The following is a 21357-nucleotide window of genomic DNA, read 5'->3' on the forward strand; positions in this document are numbered from 1 at the left end:
AGCAAATATGTTAAATGATTACTTTTCACAAGTTTTTACAAAGGAAGATACTGACAACATGCCCCACATGCCATCCAGTTCCTATCCAGTTTTAAATAACTTTAGCATAACTGAGGCAGAAGTGTTAAAGGGACTAGGAGCTCTTAAAATAAACAAATCCCCTGGGCCGGATGAGATCCTCCCAGTAGTACTCAAAGAAATGAAAGAAGTAATTTACAAACCGCTAACCAAGATCATGCAGCAGTCTCTTGACACAGGGGTGGTACCGACAGACTGGAAAATTGCAAACGTAATACCGATCCACAAAAAGGGAAACAAAACTGAACCAGGTAACTACAGACCAGTAAGCCTGACTTCTATTATATGCAAACTTATGGAAACTATAATAAGATCCAAAATGGAAAATTACCTATATGGTAACAGGGTCCTGGGAGACAGTCAACATGGTTTTAGGAAAGGGAGATCGTGTCTAACTAACTTGCTTGATTTTTTCGAATAATGCAACATCGATAATGGATAATTGCAAAGCATATGACATGGTTTATTTAGATTTCCAGAAAGCTTTTGACAAAGTCCCGCACAAAAGATTAATTCTCAAACTGAACGCAGTTGGGATTCAAGGAAACACATGTACATGGATTAGGGAGTGGTTAACATGTAGAAAACAGAAAGTACTGATTAGAGGAAAAACCTCAGAATGGAGTGTGGTAACCAGCGGTGTACCACAGGGATCAGTATTAGGTCCTCTGCTATTCCTAATCTACATTAATGATTTAGATTCTGGTATAGTAAGCAAACTTGTTAAATTTGCAGACGACACAAAAGTAGGAGGAGTGGCAAACACTGTTGCAGCAGCAAAGGTCATTCAAAATGATCTAGACAAGATTCAGAACTGGGCAGACACATGGCAAATGACATTTAATAGAGAAAAGTGTAAGGTACTGCACGCAGGAAATAAAAATGTACATTATAAATATCATATGGGAGATATTGAAATTGGAGAAGGAATCTATGAAAAAGACCTAGGAGTTTTTGTTGACTCAGAAATGTCTTCATCTAGACAATGTGGGGAAGCTATAAAAAAGGCTAACAAGATGCTCGGATCCATTGTGAAAAGTGTTGAATTTAAATCAAGGGAAGTAATGTTAAAACTGTACAATGCACTAGTAAGACCTCATCTTGAATATTGTGTTCAGTTCTGGTCACCTCGCTATAAAAAAGATATTGCTGCTCTAGAAAGAGTGCAAAGAAGAGCGACCAGAATTATTCCGGGCTTAAAAGGCATGTCATATGCAGACAGGCTAAAAGAATTGAATCTGTTCAGTCTTGAACAAAGAAGACTACGTGGCGACCTAATTCAAGCATTCAAAATTCTAAAAGGTATTGACAGTGTCGACCCAAGGGACTTTTTCAGCCTGAAAAAAGAAACAAGGACCAGGGGTCACAAATGGAGTTTAGAAAAAGGGGCATTCAGAACAGAAAATAGGAGACACTTTTTTACACAGAGAATTGTGAGGGTCCGGAATCAACTCCCCAGTAATGTTGTTGAAGCTGACACCCTGGGATCCTTCAAGAAGCTGCTTGATGAGATTTTGGAATCAATAAGCTACTAACAACCAAACGAGCAAGATGGGCCGAATGGCCTCCTCTCGTTTGTAAACTTTCTTATGTTCTTATGTTCTTATCCATTACCGATGTTGCATCCTCAAAAAAATCAAGCAAGTTAGTTAGACACGATCTCCCTTTCCTAAAACCATGTTGACTGTCTCCCAGGATGCTGTCACCATATAGGTAATTTTCCATTTTGGATCTTATTATAGTTTCCATAAGTTTGCATATAACAGAAGTCAGGCTTACTAGTCTGTAGTTACCTGGTTCAGTTTTGTTTCCCTTTTTATGGATCGGTATTACGTTTGCAATTTTCCAGTCTGTCGGTACCACCCCTGTGTCAAGAGACTGTTGCATGATCTTGGTTAGCGGTTTGTAAATTACTACTTTCATTTCTTTGAGTACTATTGGGAGGATCTCATCCGGCCCAGGGGATTTGTTTATTTTAAGAGCTCCTAGTCCCTTTAACACTTCTGCCTCAGTTATGCTAAAGTTATTTAAAACTGGATAGGAACTGGATGACATGTGGGGCATGTTGTCCGTATCCTCCTTTGTAAAAATTGTGAAAAGTAATTATTTAACATATTTGCCATTTTTTTTCTTCATCTACGATTTTGCCATTTGTATCTCTTATACATTTAACCTCCTCTTTGAATGTTCTCTTGCTGTTGTAATATTGGAAAAACATTTTGGAATTGGTTTTAGCTCCCTTAGCAATGTTCATTTCTATTTCTCTCTTGGCCTTTCAAACTTCCTTTTTGACATGCGTTTGTAGTTCTGTGTACTCTTTCTGTGTACTTTCTTTTTGGTCCCTTTTTAACGCTCTGTAAAGTGCCTTTTTTCGCTGAATTTTTTTTTTAATTGATCTATTAAACCATTTTGGCAATTTAGTTTTACATTTAGATTTGTCTACTTTAGGGATGTAATTGTTTTGCGCCTCTAGTACTACATTTTTGAAAAACAGCCATCCTTTTTCTGTGGATGCTTTCTCTATTTTACTCCAATCTATTTCTGTTAGTCTCTGTTTCATACCTTCCATGAATTGTGGATGTGCCAGCTCCTCAATATCTTGTTGCTGTCTCATTTCTTCCAGCTTCATTTCTAGCATACTTACTAGTTTATGCAAGTCCTGGATCGCGCGGCACTTTACACACACTTGGTTTAGCTCTGCTGGGTTTTCTCGGATTTCCCACATCATGCAGGTGTTACAGATTACTGGCTTGAAGACCATGTTGAGGGTTTTTTTTTTTTTTTTTTCCAAGTTTAGTTTCTTCTGCAGCCGTCAACCTGCTTCTAAACTGCTCTGTACTTTTCCACGCCTGTACTTCTCCCACGCTGTCGCTGGGAAGACTGCCTCGTTTATAGCTGCGTTGTTCTGCTGTGCTGTTGGCTCCTCCCCTCGCCGGAGTCTCAGAATGGCGCTGAGTTTGAATCAGCTGCTCCGAGTTTCAGCTTGTTTGTTATCAGAAAAACACATGCGGCTGTTTGACTTTGAGCTGCAGTGTTTCCCCAATGTCCTGTGTTTTCTGATTAAAGCAATTAAAGATGTAATTTCTCCTTACTGCTTCTAAACTACTCTGCACTTTTCCACACCTGTACTTCTCCCACGCTGTCGCTTCCACTCTTAAAACCATGCGACAAATATCATGCTTGTAACACACCCTCTTGTACCCATATTGGAAATGTTTACAGGTGGCCATGGCTCTTTGTAGGATGTCAATCACCCTGTTTGTTAACCCTAGACGGTTCAAATGTAGCCGTTCAGTGGCCAGGCCCAGAGCCGTAGGCTCGATGAGTTGGGGTGCCACAAAGTGCCCCGTGCCTGGCAGAGCAGGTCGCAGCGCATCAGCAGTTCCCTCGGCTGGTTGGTCAGGAGCTCCATCAAGGAGGAGAACCAGACTCTCCTGGGCCAAAGTGGGGCAAACTAGGAGCACAGGACCCGGTCCTGCTGGACCTTCTCCAGACATAGTGTGGGAAGTGCGAGCGGTGGGAATGCATAGAGTATATGTGCTGGCCACAGGTCTGCCAGTGTTCCTACCCCTAGCGGTCCCTTCTGCTGTTATGGAGAACCACAGGGGGCAGTGTGACGACTCCTGAGCGGCGAAGAGGTCTGCCTCCGCTCTCCCGAATGAGGCTCACAACCTTGGGATGGACCCCCCCCTCGAGAGGAGATTCGCAGTCCAATTGATCACCACGGGTAGGTGAACTGCCCGGAGTGAGAGGTGGTTCTTTTGTGCCCACAGCAGAAGCTTGTGGGCCACACAGTGGAGACTGGGTGACCAAAAAATTGATGGTTGACGTAGGACACCACAGGCGTGTTGTCCATGCGGATAAGCACGTGTCTCCCTGAACCTGCTCCAAAGAATTCTGTAAGGAAAGTTACACTGCTTGCAGTTCTAAAATATTGATGTGGCGATCCGTCCATGGGGGCTGCCATACACCATGCACGCCTCGGTCATTCCACAAGCCGCCCCAACCAGAGTTTGATGCGTCTATGGAGATGACCTCTCTTCTCATGCCACTGCCCAGCACTACACCTAAACGCAGATAGGCCAGCTGTCTCCACCAAGAGAGAGCCTGATGACAGTCAAGACACTGTCAATAGGAGGTTGCGATTCAACATGGGCTGATAAGCTGTGCGGTTGAACCAAGCCTGCAGAGGGCACATATGCAGAGACCCAGGGTAAGGAGTTGACATCAAGCCCACAAGCCTCTGGAAAGTACTGTTAACACCCTGCTGAGCTGGGACAGCTTTAGCAAAATCTGTGAACGATAGGACCGCTGCGGCATCTCATCCACCGCCGGGTCAAATGTGTGACTGGAGCATCCAGCTTCATACCTGTTGCCTGTCCACTGAGCTTGGACAGCCGGAGCAGGTTCCTCGAGACAAGCGCAGCTCAACCAATTGTTTAGACGAGGGCCTGTGAGTATCGGCGATGGATCCAAGAAAATGTGCCTGGTAAACCACAAGAATCCACAGAGCGGGAAAGGATACGGCTGTAGTAGGGTGATCCCAGGTGGACTGCAGCTCAAATAGAAAATCTGGGTGGACTGGAGGGTCAGCTGAGACAATAGTAGGCTGCTGGTCATAAATAAAGCTCATCTCTTCCTTTGCCACAGGCCATGGCATCTGCAAGACTGCAGTAGCCTGCTGCATCAGGGGCATAAGTTCTGCCGATAAGAAGAGTGACTCAAATGCACGATTGGAGAAGGGGGCACAAAAATCACACAAAGTTCGACCCGCCAGAGCCTCTTCAGCACTTATGTCCGTCCTCTGCAGGCACCTTGGCCTTGCAGGAAACACAAGCATGAAACCCAGGCATAGCACAAGCAGGACCTCAGCACTACGTAGAAGTGCACACAAAGTGAGTTTCAGTGCACACAGTAGACATTGTCAGTGTACACAGCAGTGCACACAATAGAAAATCAGTACACACAGTAGACAGTGTCAGTATGCACAGAAGACAGTGTCAGTGCACATGTTAAACTATGTCAGTACCCACAGCAGTGCACACAGTAGACAGTGTCAGTACAGTAACGTACATGCACTCGGTACCGGCGCTCAGTGCTGGAACGGTGCACTCGGAACCTGCGCTCGGTACCGGGATGGTACACTCTGAACCGGCGCTCGGTGCCGGGACAGTGACTCGGAACCGGCACTTGATACCAAAACGGTAACCTGGACAATGGTTGGTATCAGGATCGGGAGCGACAAGTCGCAGTTAATGCTAGTGGTGTTGTCAACAGGGATGCCACCTGTATAACAGGCACTGGCTAAACTTCCAGTCGGTACAGACACGAGACTAGAAGCAGCCTGCTTGAAAACAAGCCTTTGTAATAGTGTGCTGGAAAGCTACACTAATACAGCAACAAGCTAGTTATGCAGCCACACAGACAGTAGCTGTTTGGCATTGTTTCAATACTTAACTTGTGTGATAAGAAAAATGGAACACAATATGCACTCCATTTACAACAATCACTGATATTAGAATCAACTGCATATAGTGATAAAAACCACTAGGAGAAAATCATTCCTATACTAACCAATATAAAATACCCTGTGTGTAAGAATCAAGCAAACCTCTTATAAGAATCATTTCGGGGCAAACTGACACGGTACTTGATCAAGTGCAATGACGTGTACAGCCTAAAAGCTGTTTTTCAATTTGAATTTGATCACATCTCACGTGATTAGACACATACACAGCGTGGCTAGTGCAATGATGCAGTAAACACTACATAGTTTGTAATGAAACATGACTGTGCCACTGCATTGTTTAGGTATGTTAATTTTGTGTTCTTTGTTAGGAAAATTTGTTTCAATAAAGTGAAAACACATTCATTGAATACATACCGAGTATAGCAGTGCTATTGTGTGACATGTATGTAGAGGGAGTGGGATTGAGCGTGATGAAGGGGGGGGGGGGGGGGGGGATTGCAGAGGTTTGCATCTCTGCTCAATGAAAAACTCTGAGGACTTGCATCGCAACAGAAAATAAGTAGGCCACAGATGCTTAAATGCAGTGGTAGCCCTGACAGTAAAATACTGTACTGTAATGTCAAAGGTTCAAAGACCGCATGGCTGTTAAACTAGGCACCCTCACGAGACGATCACTTCAAGTATACTGTAGTAAAATAGGATTCTGCAGCCTTGAGTAAACATAATAGTGAGCATATAACTAGTTGCTTACACACAATGACTTGTTTTGATGCACACACACACACAACTATACAATAATATCCACAACCAGCAGAACGCAAAGCAAAAATGACACAGTTGACAGTTTATTTTTTGAACTCCAGCTCAGAGAACAGAAAATAGAGCACAAATCAGCCAACTTTGTATGCTAAGTTCCCAGGAAAGATGGCAATAGAACCGCAGGCTCCCAGCGGAACAAAAGGCTGCAGTGGGCTGTAGTACAAGAAAAGCTGGAAATAAACAATTTTTTCTTCAGTGATTCAGTAATTTTACATTGAAAAAGCACGAACGAACAATGGCTATGCTTTCGGGGCGGAGCATCAGCTACGTCACACTGCTTGGAATAGAATTCTTTGGTATGTTTTTCAGGTTTGTGTGTCTTATAGGGAAACACCCATTTGTAATGGTTAATATTCCCTCCTTGAAAGGGAACTCGCAGAAGCTATGATTAGCCAGTGCCTCCTATAAAAACTAATAACACACTATTAATACACACACACACGGTATGCCATTGGTTTGTACATAATGTCGGTGCCATAAGTATTGTACTGTTTAATTGTTAGATTAAATATTTACAGAAAACAATAACTGCAGCTACAATCATGCTTAATTTATTATGAATAACATTTCAATGAAAGTATACCAGTGACAGGATGGCTGATGTTGGGTTATGTGTGACGTCAGGTTCCAGGAAAGCAGTACACCAAAGGCAGGAATGCAGGGCAAAATACTGTGTGGTTGCACAGTTTTTTATTAAACAAAATAAAAGGGCAAAAGGGCACAAGGGCCAAACAAAACAGAGCTACAATACAGAAAGTAAACAGAACGAATACCTTAACAAAAAAGGTTGCAGTCGTTTTCTCACAATGCTGTCTAGCTCCTTAAAACTCTCCAAACAAAAACGAGCCTGATGCTGGGGCTTATATAGCAGGTGGTTGGGAGTTAATTGCACAATTGACAATCAATAAACTGCCTTGCACCACCTGCACCAGAACAATCACCCCTGGATGGGAATTAACCCCATCCTAGCCAAACACTAATACAACTGCATTTTAACTAATACGTAGCCGGTTTTCAATCAGCAGCATACACAAAATACAAACAATAATAACAACAAATCATAATACAAATAATAATGCAAGGCCTAAATACTAATACAAAATATAAAAGGTTTTATTTTCAATGAAGGGAAAACATAATACTGTGTATTTGTTTTCATTATAACCACCACTTGGATGACACAGTATGTTCCCTACATTGTAAATAAAGCTATTCCTAATAAATTAATCATGATTGCAGCAGCAGTTTTTAAGTATTCTCTAAATACTTCATCTAACAGTGAAAAAGTGCACTGTTATGGGGCTGTCAAGGCTTGTTTTCAAAAGATATCGGTACAGACATTATATACAACCAATGGAATATCTTGTCTATGTATGTATGTGTGTGTGTGTGTGTACATTAATACAGACAGAGAACACATGCATGTCTCTGAGGTTTTCACCATCACGCCACCTTCTAGCCAAAATTGTAGCTAGTATAGCCTTATGTTTTTGCATCCCTTCCTGCAATTTTAATCGGGCAGTGTGTGATGCCCGTTCGCAAAGATTTGCGATGCAACCTCCTCCATTGAGATGCGATGGTCGGATCGGGCAGTGTTTTCCAGGCTTTAGTTAGTATTTGTTTCACATTAGAAAGCCGTTTCAGTTAATGGCAGCTTTGAAGTCGATGCTTGGTATTGCATCAAAAGGCGCTGTAATATACATATTAATTTACAAACACATCTGTAATAAAAGAAAAATAAAGGGGCAAATTCAGACTACATACATATCTTACAATTATATATCATGTGGTTAAAGCTGTTTGTTGTGTTGCTTAGTAATACATAATAGCACAACGTGTGCTTGTGTTTTTTGCAAGAATTGCATAACCAAATTTTATGAGTTGTTTGCGGACCACCTGGATTTTACTCACGGAGCACAGGTTGAGAACCACTGATCTAGTTGAATGACTGCTGCAGAGTAAATTTATGGTATTACAAACCTCAAAAATTGTTGTAAAATTGTTTATAGTTTGTGTTTTTTGTTTGTATCGGAAGAGATTTTAATGTAATTTATACTTGATCGCTATAGGGAGATTGGGACTTCTGTGTATATATATGTATCTGTCCAGTCCAGAGATTGTAATGTCAAACAAATACAAAAAATATACAGTACATTGAATGATTTCTGTATTAGGTAAATATTGTGCAACACATCTCCTTCGCATAGAGCTGATCAGATCCTTGCGACATGGGACCGTACATTATCATGCTGAAACATGAGGTGATGGCGGCAGAAGAATGGCAAGACAATGGGCCTCAGGATCTCGTCAAGGTATCTCTGTGCAATCAAATTACCATCGATAAAATGCAATGGTGTTCGTTGTCCGTAGCTTATGCCTGCCCATACCATAACCCCACACAACGCCATACACGCTGTCTGCCATCTGCCCGGTACAGTTGAAACCGGGATTCATCTGTGAAGAGCACACTTCTCCCGTGTGCCAGTGGCCATCGAAGGTGAGCATTTGCCCACTGAAGTCGGTTACGACCCTGGTGAGGGCGACGAGCATGCAGATGAGCTTCCCCGAGACGGTTTCTGACAGTTTGTGCAGAAATTCTTCGGTTGTGCAAACCCACAGTTTCATCAGCTGTCCGGCTGGCTGGTCTCACATGCTCCCGCAGGTGAAGAAGCCGGATGTAGAGGTCCTTTGCTGGCGTAGATACACATGGTCTGCGGTTGTGAGGCTACCAGTTGCACGCTACCTCAAAACTTGAGACATCTGTGGCATTGTGTTGTGTGACAAAACTTCACATTTTAGAGCGGCCTTTTATTGTCCCCAGCACAAGGTGCACCTGTGTAATGATCAAGCTTTTTAATCAGATTCTTGATATGCCACACCTGTCACGTGGATGGATTATCTTGGCAAAGGAGAAATGCTCACTAACAGGGATGTAAACAAATTTGTGCACAAAATTTGAGAGAAATAAGCTTTTTGTGCATATGGAAAATGTCTGGGATCTTTTATTTCAGCTCATGAAACATGGGACCAACACTACATGTTGCGATTATATTTTAGTTCAGTATATTTTTTGAATCACTTAAGTAAATATATTACTATGTGCAGTAAAGTTGACAAGTCTGTTTACATTTTTCTTTTATTTGTTCAACTAAATCAGTTATGCTATTTGTTTTCACCAAGCCAGCTTAGGCCTACTTAAGGGTTAATTTGCCTGACAGTTGTTAATTTTATTTTTGTACACTGTTTTTTACAATTTAAAAGAATGGTTCCAAAATTTGAAGCCTTTGCGGTCACCTAAAGTGGAACAATGATCATTCAACTCATAACCTGTCTGGCTGAGAAACAGTGAGATTTACAATAAATATTAGATGCATTTTCATAGTGTGGCAGCATGAAAGCTCTGCCAATGCACGGGTGTGTGTGTGTATGGAATATTGGGTTGCAAAAACATGCGGGGAAGTGGCCGGAGCAGTCAATTGAATAAATAATTAAATGATTAAATTAGGTTCCAGTCACAGGTGTATTTAAAGGGTGATCAAGGGTGTTAGTCAGGTAGTGATGGTGAAAGAATAGTAAATAAATGCACATGATCACTTGAAATGTAGCGTTTCTGGTCTCCTTGTTGATGCACCGTCACACCTAGCATTTAATTTCTTACCTGCTTTATATCCTATTATGTCTGATTCTTTAATGTTGCTATCTTAAAAAAACTAACATTGTAGCGAGGTGTGGTAGGGAAGCATGTACCACTGAAGCCCACAAGTAAAGAATTATGTCTTGAAGCTGTGAAACGCCAATATTATTCCCCACCTCAATTTCCCCACAACTAGCCTAGAGGAATCTTTAGAGAAGCAATGTTTGCTAGAATAGGAAGCAAGATAATGATCCAAAAAGAAAGTCACATAAAATAATACAGAACACACAATGTATAATGTAACAGAACATTAAACAAGTTTGAATTTATTCAGAAATTCAAAATAATATACAGTATCTCTTTAAGCATTCAGTCTTACCTTGGTTATCAGTTTGCTGGTTAGCAAAATTCAGGATCTCCTGACAGAAGTGTTTCCTCTCCTCTTCTGGGAGATTGATATCACTGGCTAACATGCTACTTGTCTGAAGATAACTGAGAAAGCAGGTAAAGGAAAACAAAAATTCTTGCAAACCTTTGTAACAGTGCATGAAAGCCTCCCCGACACTTTAGATCGAAAGACACATGAAACACTGTATATATCCTGTGATGGACGGGCAGAGTGTGCATATGCAGTAACTAGTTCAGACGCTTGTTTTTTCATTACAAGAAGACAGTTATGTTTATTTATAACTTTTGTGAGTGTGTTGGGAACTAACTTTGAGACTGGCTGGCAAAATAGAACACATTTCTATTCCTCTGGAGTCACTCGCTTCACCCAGACTGTCCGCTTGCTGGTGGTGTAGATGCACCCATACATTCCAGTCACTTCTAAATTATTTGTTCGCCTCCATTGTAGACCCACCTTTACACTCCACCTAGAGTTGAAACAAACAGGCCTATTTATACAACTGAGCAATTAGTTAATGAGGTAATTCCAACGGAACAACCATACAGTCGTTAACTCTTGTTAAAGACAGTGACCTTGTTAAACCCACATGCTTTATCTAACAGTGACATCTAGTGCACAGGTAATTGTCATTAGTTTTAAAACCTTGTCAGGCAAAATAGACCTTGATAGTCTTAAAATTATATATTTTCCTTCAGTAACCATACCACAATCCCCATCTTCTAGGATCTGCATAAAATATTTTAAAAGTTGACTTAGGTGAAAAGTGAAGTTCAGGATGGCCCAGCACACAGTATTTGAACTGTGTATAGACATATACTTACTGCCCAACATTGTTATTAATAATGTAATCCTCATAAAACTACAATTACAGTTCCAGTACAATCATGTAATTAAGATTCTTCGTTATCTTTTTAAATGATGCAAAGGAGCAATCTCATTTCCCACAGTGGGCTGTGATACGAAGCTCATACTTGAAGGATACTTTTCTGTCTGCCCAAGCTGCTTCTGACACTCAGCTAACTGCTTCCTGGTGTGGGTGACAGGCAGAGCCCAGCCCTCAGCCAGATAGGTTTTGAGGGCCTCTTGAAGGAAGCCTTCCGCTTTCTGAGGATCCCCTTTTCTCCTGCAGACCAAACAAACAGTTAACCATTAACTGACCACTTCAAATGACAATGTGCAATTAATACTTTTATCATTATTTCAAAAACAAGGACTGTACAGTTAAGGGTTTTTGGATATGGCAAGTGCTGTAAACAAAATGTGGCAGAAACGGGTTGTAAAGAAGATTTGACATCTCAGTTGTGTATTCTGTAGGATATATACAGTTGGGTATATCGACACATCCACAAGTGATGCAAATATAAAAGTTACAACGAGCAGCAAGGCAAACAAATGTTTATTTTGCTAAACCGAACACTAAAGCAACAGATGTTACCAAGCTACTGAACCCTGAATGAAGGGATCACTGTAGCAAAAGTCAATAAACAATCCTGGTGGGCCATGAGCAAAGATTGGTAACTCATACCTGACCTAACGATCACATGGCTCACTCTGCATGAAAGTGCGTTTACAAAGGGAGAAACTAAAGACCCCAAGAGGATCTAACATTCGGGGCCCAATTTTGATGATAGGGCAAACTCCAACTCTGTGTGGAGTATTTTGGAATTTGCAAGATGAAAATATTCTTATAAAAAAAAAAATACATGATCTGGAATACATTAACATGATCACCGGTATTCCGCATTCAGTTGTCATTGCAAAATGTATTGGCTCACTGAATATGCTTGATGAACCATTTGAATGCCTCATGTTTGTTAAATGCAACAAAGCCTACTATTACTGAAGTCATAATTTTGCACTGTCAGTTTGAAAATAATTAAGAGTGCATTTAGTTGGTTGGTTCTTTTTTTTTTTTTTTTTTTTACTAAGTTAATTAAAAAAAAAAAAAAAAAAAAAAAAAAAGTCTTGTTATCTTAACTGTTAACCATGGTAGTGTTAACTTAATGAACGCTACAAAATTTTATTTTAGTATTTGCATTTTATTAATAACACTTTTCATGGATCCTGGTCGCAACTCACATTAGTCAAGGCTGAATATCTGTATTACTGTTACTCACTATCATACATCTGTGCTTATGCATCAGTATCGTAGCACTGGCTAGAATATGCCATATGTAGAAATGCCCAGACTGTGAAAAACGACTATGAAGAAGTGTTTAACTTTTCAGTTTTCACCTTCTTATTTATAATGGAGCCTGTTACTGGTTTGCGACTCCATTATTCATGGTCTGTATTGTTAACACTGACTTTCACAAGCACTTTATTTAATATACATTGAAAAAAAATACTTTTTTGGTTACACTCCAATGTGGGCTTTCTTATTCTACTGGGAAACAACCTTAAAAAAGAGGAAGCCATTTGCTTTTGGACATGTTGGACTATATAGAACATTTCGATTTGTTAAGCAAATGTAAGTAATTGATGTGTTAATTGAAGTTTTTTATATACTATAAGTATTAGTAAACCTTAGTGTGTGTATTGGTTGACTCAGTTGGTATTTAATTAAAAATAACACTTAGGAAAGGTTAAATGTTTACAATATACCAATATTGGTTTTTAGGACAGCTCCAGTTTAGGCCACTACACACCTGCTACTGGCTTCATAAAGTTAGCGCTGATCTAAAATACTAAAGGTTTCTAAAATATAAAAACTGTTTTCTTGAGTAATATAAAGCCCATATTTCATACTGTGTTTAGTAATTTATTCCAGACCATTTCACATTTTAAGAGACACATTTTTTGTGTGTCCGGTTTGAAACGTTTATGCGGTTATTCAGAAGGCCGACAGCAAAAAAATAAGTGCATATGAAAATATAAACACGTTGAACTAAATTACTTTCAGAAATTATGAACTCAGGTGTGTGCCTATGTATTTAAAAATACATGTTTTATACAAACCTATTTTCCCCAGCAGCATTATCGTTAATGAAGCTACGTTCCAAATCACAGTTTCCATGTAAATCTTAAATAAACTCTTTATTGCAAAGGCTGGAAGTATACAAATAATTCATGCTTATGAATATAATGAAAAACTGCAGTCACATGTGTCAAAAATGTTAAATCAATTTAAATATTTCTAAATTCTTCATTATTAAATGGTGCAATGGCTATAAAGAACAGCTTTCTATTGATCAAAATTACAGCAAAGGCAAATGCTAGGCCATCACTGTCTTAAAGGCAATGTCAGTTGTTCTTGTTTTGCTAGCAGCTTCTGACTCTATTTTTTCTTCACTGGTCAGCGCTAACAGAGTTCAGCCAGCGTCCAGCTCAAGCTCCCTTCAAAATCCCAACATGAAGGGTACAGCCCAATCCAGCACAAATGTAAAGCACTTTGCACTTACATTTGCATTTTACCTTGTTTTCTCAAAATCGTGCTAGGAGTCGCATTAGGGAAAAATAAAGATAATATGTCAAACATATTAAAAATGGTCTTACATGTAAAACTCAGCCAGGCTTTTTCCTACAAGTCGAGCTGATCGAAGTCGACCAATTGTTCTGTACATATCCATAGCAGCATGGGAGAGTTCCTAAGAGAGAAATGATTAAAAACAGATTCACCTTCAAACAGTTAAATAAGGAATAGTACAAGGGACAATTAATATACAGACAGCTGCCTATATATACCCCCAGACTCTCAATAACCTGTGTTAAAAAATGTCCTGACCCAGTTTCATTCCAATTATTTAAGTAAAGATGTAAGCGTGACTTCAACTGACAGATTTATTGTATATTTAGGGCTTCTGTTTTTGGGTTTATTAATTGCATTTTTCAGTGCTTATTTTTAGCTATTTTCGAGTTCTATGTAAATCTTTTTTTTCGGGGCTTTCGTTTTTGATATGCTATGATGCTATGCAGATGATACACATTTATATATCTGTTAAACCAGGTGACATAGTAATAATGCTGATATTAGAAGCTGGATGTCTCAACATTTTTTAAAGTTAAATCAGGATAACACAGAAGTCCTACTTTAGGCTGTAAGCAACAGATGGAGTCGAATGTAAAATCTGAGGTGAGAAACCTGAGGGTTATTTTTGACTGAAATTTGCTTTGAATCGCATATTAAACATATTACTAGAATCTCTATCAATTGAGGAATATTTTGCTAAAGTTAGACCTTTTATGTCCTTGGATGATGAGAAACTAGTACATGCTTTTATTTTTTCTAGATTAGATTACTGTAACGCTTTATTTTCTGGACTTACATGCCATGCTCTATACGCCTGCAGCTTGTCCAAAATGCAGCTGCTAGAATGCGAACGAGAACAAAAAAAAAGGGCTCACATTACTCCTGTGCTGGCATCATTTCATTCCATTGGCTTCCTGTTTGTTATAGGATTGATTTTAAAGTTTTATTACTAGTATTTAAAGCATTGAATGGATTAGCGCCACACTACTTGAATGACATAATAATTCCATACCAGCCGGAACACATTTTTAGGGTGGAGGATTATGTGAGAGGCTGCTTTTTGTTTTAATGCTCCCACACTCTGGAACTCTATACTGACTTATTAGAGATTCACCCTCAATTGTTAATTTTAAACCAATTAAAAACATTTTTTTTTTTTAAATATTGCTTTTTCTTATATTAATATTCAAGGAACAGGAACTTTGCTTAAAAGAACAACCTTTTGCCACTGATAGCGATTCTTTCACAACTGATACAGTAGCCTACTGTTTTGTAACCTGATAACTCATCATCATTAGACAGATTTAGATAGTTTACTCAATTTTTTCAAAACTGACTTGTCATTACAAGAGTGTTTTCAAGAACAATGATTAATTTATTCAATCTTTCAATTTATCATTGCCTCGTTGTGTATTGATTTCCACGAGTGCCTCTCATCCCTACAAAATGACATGAAACAAACGGCAAAATGTACCGCTGTTTCTCCTGTACATTTATTTTTTAATGTGTGTAAGGGTGCTCATTTCATTTGACAGTCAGTTTGTCTTATTTTATTATTATAATTTATTAACATACATTTGCCTATTGCTTTTTCTCTTAGATTTTTAGTTCATTGTTGCATGTGCTTCACTACAAGTAATATTTATTTATTTATTGATTGATTCATATTGCATTTGGTGGTTAACTCCATCTTAGAGAACACTTCACCTAAGAGAACACTTTGCTTGCTTCCCGAGGGGTGATGTCTTAGCCGGAGACTATTGTACTACACATTTGGAAACTAAGTACATTTCACATAAATACAGTTTACAGGTACAGTAATGTTCTGTTTATGAAAAATCAATACAGTGACTTAATATGTCTGATTATCACCTTATTATAAAATTGTGTTTGTCCCATTATATTAAACTAGGCTATTCTAAACAAACTGCCAATATGCTATATGGTACATGTGTAAAATTGTATAATATTTACAGGTACCTTAACATGTATAACATACATTTTCATAAATCACTTCAATTTTAAGCTAAAGTGTAAGAAAATGTGTTTAGAAACAAGCTACAGCAGCAGCTAAGGGAATTGAATTTGATTAGTTGATTCACAATGGCAGACAGGTAAATGGTTGCCTTGGTAGTGGTTGATATAGAATGAATGGAAGAAGATCCACATCTATCCAGTGTTGCACCTTGATGTAGAAAACATGGTGATTTAGTGGTGGAGGGGGGTTAAAAAAATCTGTTATTGCTTTTCTGTGTGTCAACAAAACAAACGTTTGATGTGTTTATATTTTATGACAGAAATAAATTATATTTACACTCAGTGCTCAAAAATGAAGGAACTACATATTACATGACAATGGGAAACTGTCAAATCCATGACAACTGTGAAAGAACTTTTCAAAAGACATGGAATTGGTTAATATAAACCCTATTGGATATTTAAGACTCAAGAAGGCTATCATGGTAAAACTATGAACTTTCCATAATTATCATTGGGGTTTACAAACTTTAAATGTAAATGGGAAACATAGAAAACCTCCAGTTTAATGTTCACAACACATACAACCTTGTTTGAGGGACCTTGCTTGTTTTTATCCAAAGAAATATATATTTTTTGTAACTTTACAACTGTCAGATGTGCAAGACGTTGTTGAACAATATGCTTTAGTAAATTACATTTTACGTTATTATAATGTGCCAATACAAGTTGAACCGTTTGGGAACTGCTGTGTTTCATTAAAATATATATTTTTTTACTATTCCGTGTCCTGTTTGACGTGTGTTACGCACACGGTGCATTTAAATCAACGTGGGTTTTATTTTGCAGGGAGATTCAGGTCACTCACAACCGTAATTTTTCCTTCATAGCTCATAGTTGAAACGTCATTAAAGAAAATAGTTATTATTGCAAAGATGCAGCTCTCCTTTCTTGTAAAGGTAAACGGTTTTGTGTAAGTTTCAAACAGAAATATTATTCAGGGATAAATTCCATTCTGCAGTGCTTAATTTGTAAAGAGAGAGGTTCCGGGATGCAAGCAATGACAACAATACCGTCCCAAAGAAGCGCACATTCAAAATCATAACACGTTTATTTGAAAGAATATTGTACGTACTAGTGTTAGATGTTTACATTCACATATTCTACATCATATACAAAGTAGTAGTACATGCAGAGTAAATAATTAAATAATTAAAGGCAACCGCAGGACAAGTAATACTTTTTTTTTTTTTTTTTTTTAAAGCCTGTATACATGCTTTGTTATGATTTTGCATTTAAATGGCTTAAAAAACAAACAAATTAAAAGGCATTCATAGGACTTGGTTTGACCCACGGTCTGCACTATATATCAACGATGTGTATGCAGCAGAAGCCGCTGGTAGAATACAAAAACAATTAATTAAACTTAGGTTAGGTAGTTATCTTAGTATCTTTTTATTCTCTATTAATTATATTAATCGAAAAAGGCAACAGAACCTGATCGTTATTATTTTTTTGTTTTGGTTTAATATACTATAGCAAGCTAATGTTCCGTTGAAGTAGGCTACGTATTTTTTCATTAAAAAGTTGTCGTTGTTTGTTGAAATTAATCAGCTTTCATATTTTGTTGTGTACTACTCATTTGATCAAACCAAGTAGTGTAAGCAGTTGCTTGTATCATTCATGACATTTTTCAAATCAAGTCAATCTTATTTGTGTATAAAAAAAACGACAAAAGAGTTGCAGCCTGTATCATCTTACTTAAAGGCACTCAAGCTGAAATCGTAAAGTAATTTCAAGTAGGCTACCAACATGACAGCGGACTGTCTCTCTTTAGTGCGTCCCTTGTTAGTAGCTGCCAATCTGATTTTCATTCAACAGTTTCCTTCAGTTTTTCTTGACAGTTTTTGTAGATTTGGTTCGGTATTCAGACAAATCTTTTGAGATGGATTCGGAATTCGGCCGAATCCCTAAAACTTGGATTCTGTGCATCCCTAAAAGGCCCTATATAAAAATAAATACATTATTATTATTATTATTATTATTATTATTATTATTATTATTATTATTATTATTATTATAATATACAAGGTTGCTATCCTTGCACGACAGATTTTTTTAAGACTGAATATGTATTTTCTTTATTTACAATTTCACTTTTACCTTTACCAATATTATCAATATATTTGTACACTTTACATGTGCTTTTACAGGTTTCAGTGTTCCTTAATGTAGATATGATCCCTTTAAGTTTACTGTGGACTACAATGCCAGCCAAATTTGCATCCCTTCTAAAAGCTGCAATCTGTGCTTTCGGAAATATCTATTTTTGATTTTTTTCCAAATTATGAAGTATACATAAATGCTTCCAAACAATGTTGGACACTGTGTAACAATTTTTTTTTTTTTTTTTTGTTCCTGGGTAGTAAGTGTTATTTCCTAATTGTTTATGCCTCAAAAGTATAGTAAATGGCTATTATTCCCCACAAACTTTGCTTTTGTGACCAGGACAGTGATATTTCAAAATATCACTATTTCCAATGGGAAAACGGGCAATTTTGTGTCTTTTCATTCATATAAAGTCAGAAAAAAACAACATATGAATCCAAATTAACATATATTTATACTAAAGTAATACAAAAATGACTACAAAAGATTTAGAAGTGAGTAGCTTTTCGAGAATCTCAAAGACACACATTTGCCCGTTTTCCCATTGGAAATAGTGATATTTTGAAATATCACTGTCCTGGTCACAAAAGCAAAGTTTGTGGGGAATAATAGCCATTTACTATACTTCTGAGGCATAAGCAATTAGGAAATAACACTTACTACCCAGGAACAAAAATCGTGTTACATAGTGTAATAATTTAGAATATATAATTATTAAATGGTACTCTCTTAACCCTCTCTTCCCTTTTCTTATGCTCAAGTAGTTCACTCTATTGAGTTTGTCGACTTTTCAATTCTCTCTCAATAATGTACTCTTTATATCCTCTTTTTCTTAAGATTCATACATTTTTAATTACTTTCTGTTTATTTGTAGTCAAAAAGTGGTCTTGTATAATAAAAATTTAATATATATTTTTTTTTAAATAAACTTTTTTTTTTTTTTTTTTTTTTTTTTTTTAAATTGTATCCCTTTTATAAGCTGGATAACACTCCAGGTTGTGCGTTGGGCTGCATTAACATAAGGCTTTGGTGCCTCCAACCCAACTACAACCTTATGTTAATTCAACACAACGCACGACCTGTCGTGTGTTATCCCTTACTATACAAGCTGCTGTACTGAGTGCAGGTGAGAGCAATACACAAAAACACCCAGTAAAGAATACATTTTAGACACTGCAAAACTATATATAACGGAGAGTTTAGAACTTGTTTTAACTTGGAGCTATTCTCCATATATGCATCGTCTTCCTGCATCTGTAGCTGAGTTTTTAAGGTCTCAATTTATGTGTTTGGAATGGGATCTAGAAACTATACTATTGTTTCCTTTCTGTAATTATGTAACCTTTTCCACAAACCACCTGTATAATCCTAACACGTTTCAAATCAATAAATTAGGGATCATGTCTCTCATTGTTTTACCACGACGTTTACACTCTCCTTTAGAATTACATTGATACTTGTTACGCCATTCATGTATCTCAATCACAACTAAGAAACATGTTAATAGCAAAATTGATTTAATTTACTTTTTTTCCGTGAAAAAAGTTGCAGTTAAAAGAAAGTGTGATTGCACTCTGTCCAAAATCATGACTCAGATTAAATACAAAGTAACAATTTAAAAAATAAATACCCCAACATACTTACTAAGTAGTGTTTTTCAAAGGCTTCTACTGAAGATAAGGCTTCTTTGAGTTTTTTATAAGGGCTTTGCAGACTGTTGGCTGTAAAAGAACAAGCCCAATACAGACCATATGAGCAGTGGCGTGTGTGATATACTACTGTACATGCTATAAAAACACCAGCCTCAATATTAAAAGCTGTACCAATATAGAATTATAAAGTACCCAACATTTGTTTTTATAACGCTTCACCATAATGTTTACATAAGATTGCTTGTGTTTTTTTTTATTTATTTATTTATTTTTTAATTGTAAACATTTACCTACATCCTAAAAGATAAGAGGGATAATTCCAGATTTCAGGTTCGTTATTGGTTATACAAAAAAAAAAAATACAATGTACTGAACAGTCCATGAATGACCTCATTACCACATGTGCATGTTGCACATCCCTGTTATAACCCTTTCTTCAGATTCATTTGTGGTACAGATACTGCTACATAAACCTACTAGACATATACTCATTAAAGTATCAGAAGAATTTGTTGTACCAGTTTCTGGTCGTTCTGCTCCCAGTCCAGCCAGGAGATCCACTGTTCTGTTTAAGTCTTCAGAATTGGGTCCGTTTTCTGATGCCAGCCCACACAGATAACCCAAGGACTTTAACTATTGCCAGTGAACATAAAAAAACATCTACCGGTATTACAACTAAATAAACCCAAACTTGTATACATTTTTGGGCAGTTTCATACATCCCCAATACATCCCTCTTCATTTTTCAGCATGTACCTTGGGTGAGACAACTAGAAATAGGCATCTGGGCATTAAACATTTCAAATTCAAGCCAGTGCTCTTACCACTTTGCTGCTTCAAAAAGCTGTAATACCTGCCATGCTTATTATAGTAGCATGAAGAGTTGAGACACGAGCACAGTTATTTACCTTTTCAGTAGCATAAGTCCAAAGACCGACTGTATGTGATGCATTTGAATCTAATTGTGCCCAATCAGAACAGCTTTCTATTCTCTGCAGCACTTCCAGGCAGCTCAAGAAGACCCAACAATCCAGCGCTCCCTGCAGCACCAAAACCTGGAAACAGCAAGAAATCAATAATGTATTAAGCCTGGGGTTTTCAACCAGGGATACTGTAACAGTTTATTATCTGGGGTGCCAGGTAAATATTTAATACCTACCAATATTATAAATTCTCACAAGAACGTCACTAGGATCTAATAGTAAAAACAAGTTCTACATACTACGACCTATTTTGCCCAAATTTAAATACCAGGATATCAGAATAGGCAGCTCGTCCTCTGCAAGTGTGTAATTAAAAGAAAACCTTGTGGTAATGTGTGGCTGTCGGCTACTGCATTGTTAAACTAGTCGGCAGTCACACCTAATTAATAAACTTGTGCAGATTGTGGCTGAGGGGTATTAGAATAATTACTAGCTAGTTAAACCCCTCGACTACAGTATGTGAGCCTGCAGTTCTTGGCACTTGGGGTGGGTGTTCGGAAGGAAGAACGGGAGAACGAGGAGAAAGAGAAAACAAAACTAAACACAGTCTAGGAACAGTGAAGTGATTTGCCCAGCCTGACCTGGAATTATTTTCTTTTTGTGTTCGTGATTATTTTGTGCAAACCTTTTACTTTCTCTGTGAGCAAGTGTTTTGTTTGTTTAAATATTAGACCATCTATAAACCATCCAGTTTTCT

The 21357-nt window shown here is 37.9% G+C and overlaps 1 protein-coding gene across 2 annotated transcripts in view; it reads right to left on the reverse strand.

Moving 5' to 3' along the window:
* The window catches only part of LOC121320430 (trafficking protein particle complex subunit 10-like), a 130637-nt gene that overhangs the window by 38692 nt on the left and 70588 nt on the right, over positions 1-21357 (reverse strand). Inside the window, exons 4-9 of one of the 2 annotated variants that reach the window (XM_041258758.1) lie at positions 20586-20732; positions 20196-20310; positions 19670-19746; positions 13906-13997; positions 11393-11533; positions 10381-10493 (exon numbers count right to left, since the gene is read on the reverse strand). In XM_041258758.1, the coding sequence (XP_041114692.1) occupies positions 10381-10493; positions 11393-11533; positions 13906-13997; positions 19670-19746; positions 20196-20310; positions 20586-20732 (685 nt within the window). The remainder of the gene's footprint in view (positions 1-10380; positions 10494-11392; positions 11534-13905; positions 13998-19669; positions 19747-20195; positions 20311-20585; positions 20733-21357) is intronic. The other variant, XM_041258759.1, reaches the window with a different exon arrangement.

The sequence above is a fragment of the Polyodon spathula genome, chromosome 9 (genome assembly GCF_017654505.1).
Source record: "Polyodon spathula isolate WHYD16114869_AA chromosome 9, ASM1765450v1, whole genome shotgun sequence".
In the NCBI taxonomy this organism is placed as follows: domain Eukaryota; kingdom Metazoa; phylum Chordata; class Actinopteri; order Acipenseriformes; family Polyodontidae; genus Polyodon; species Polyodon spathula.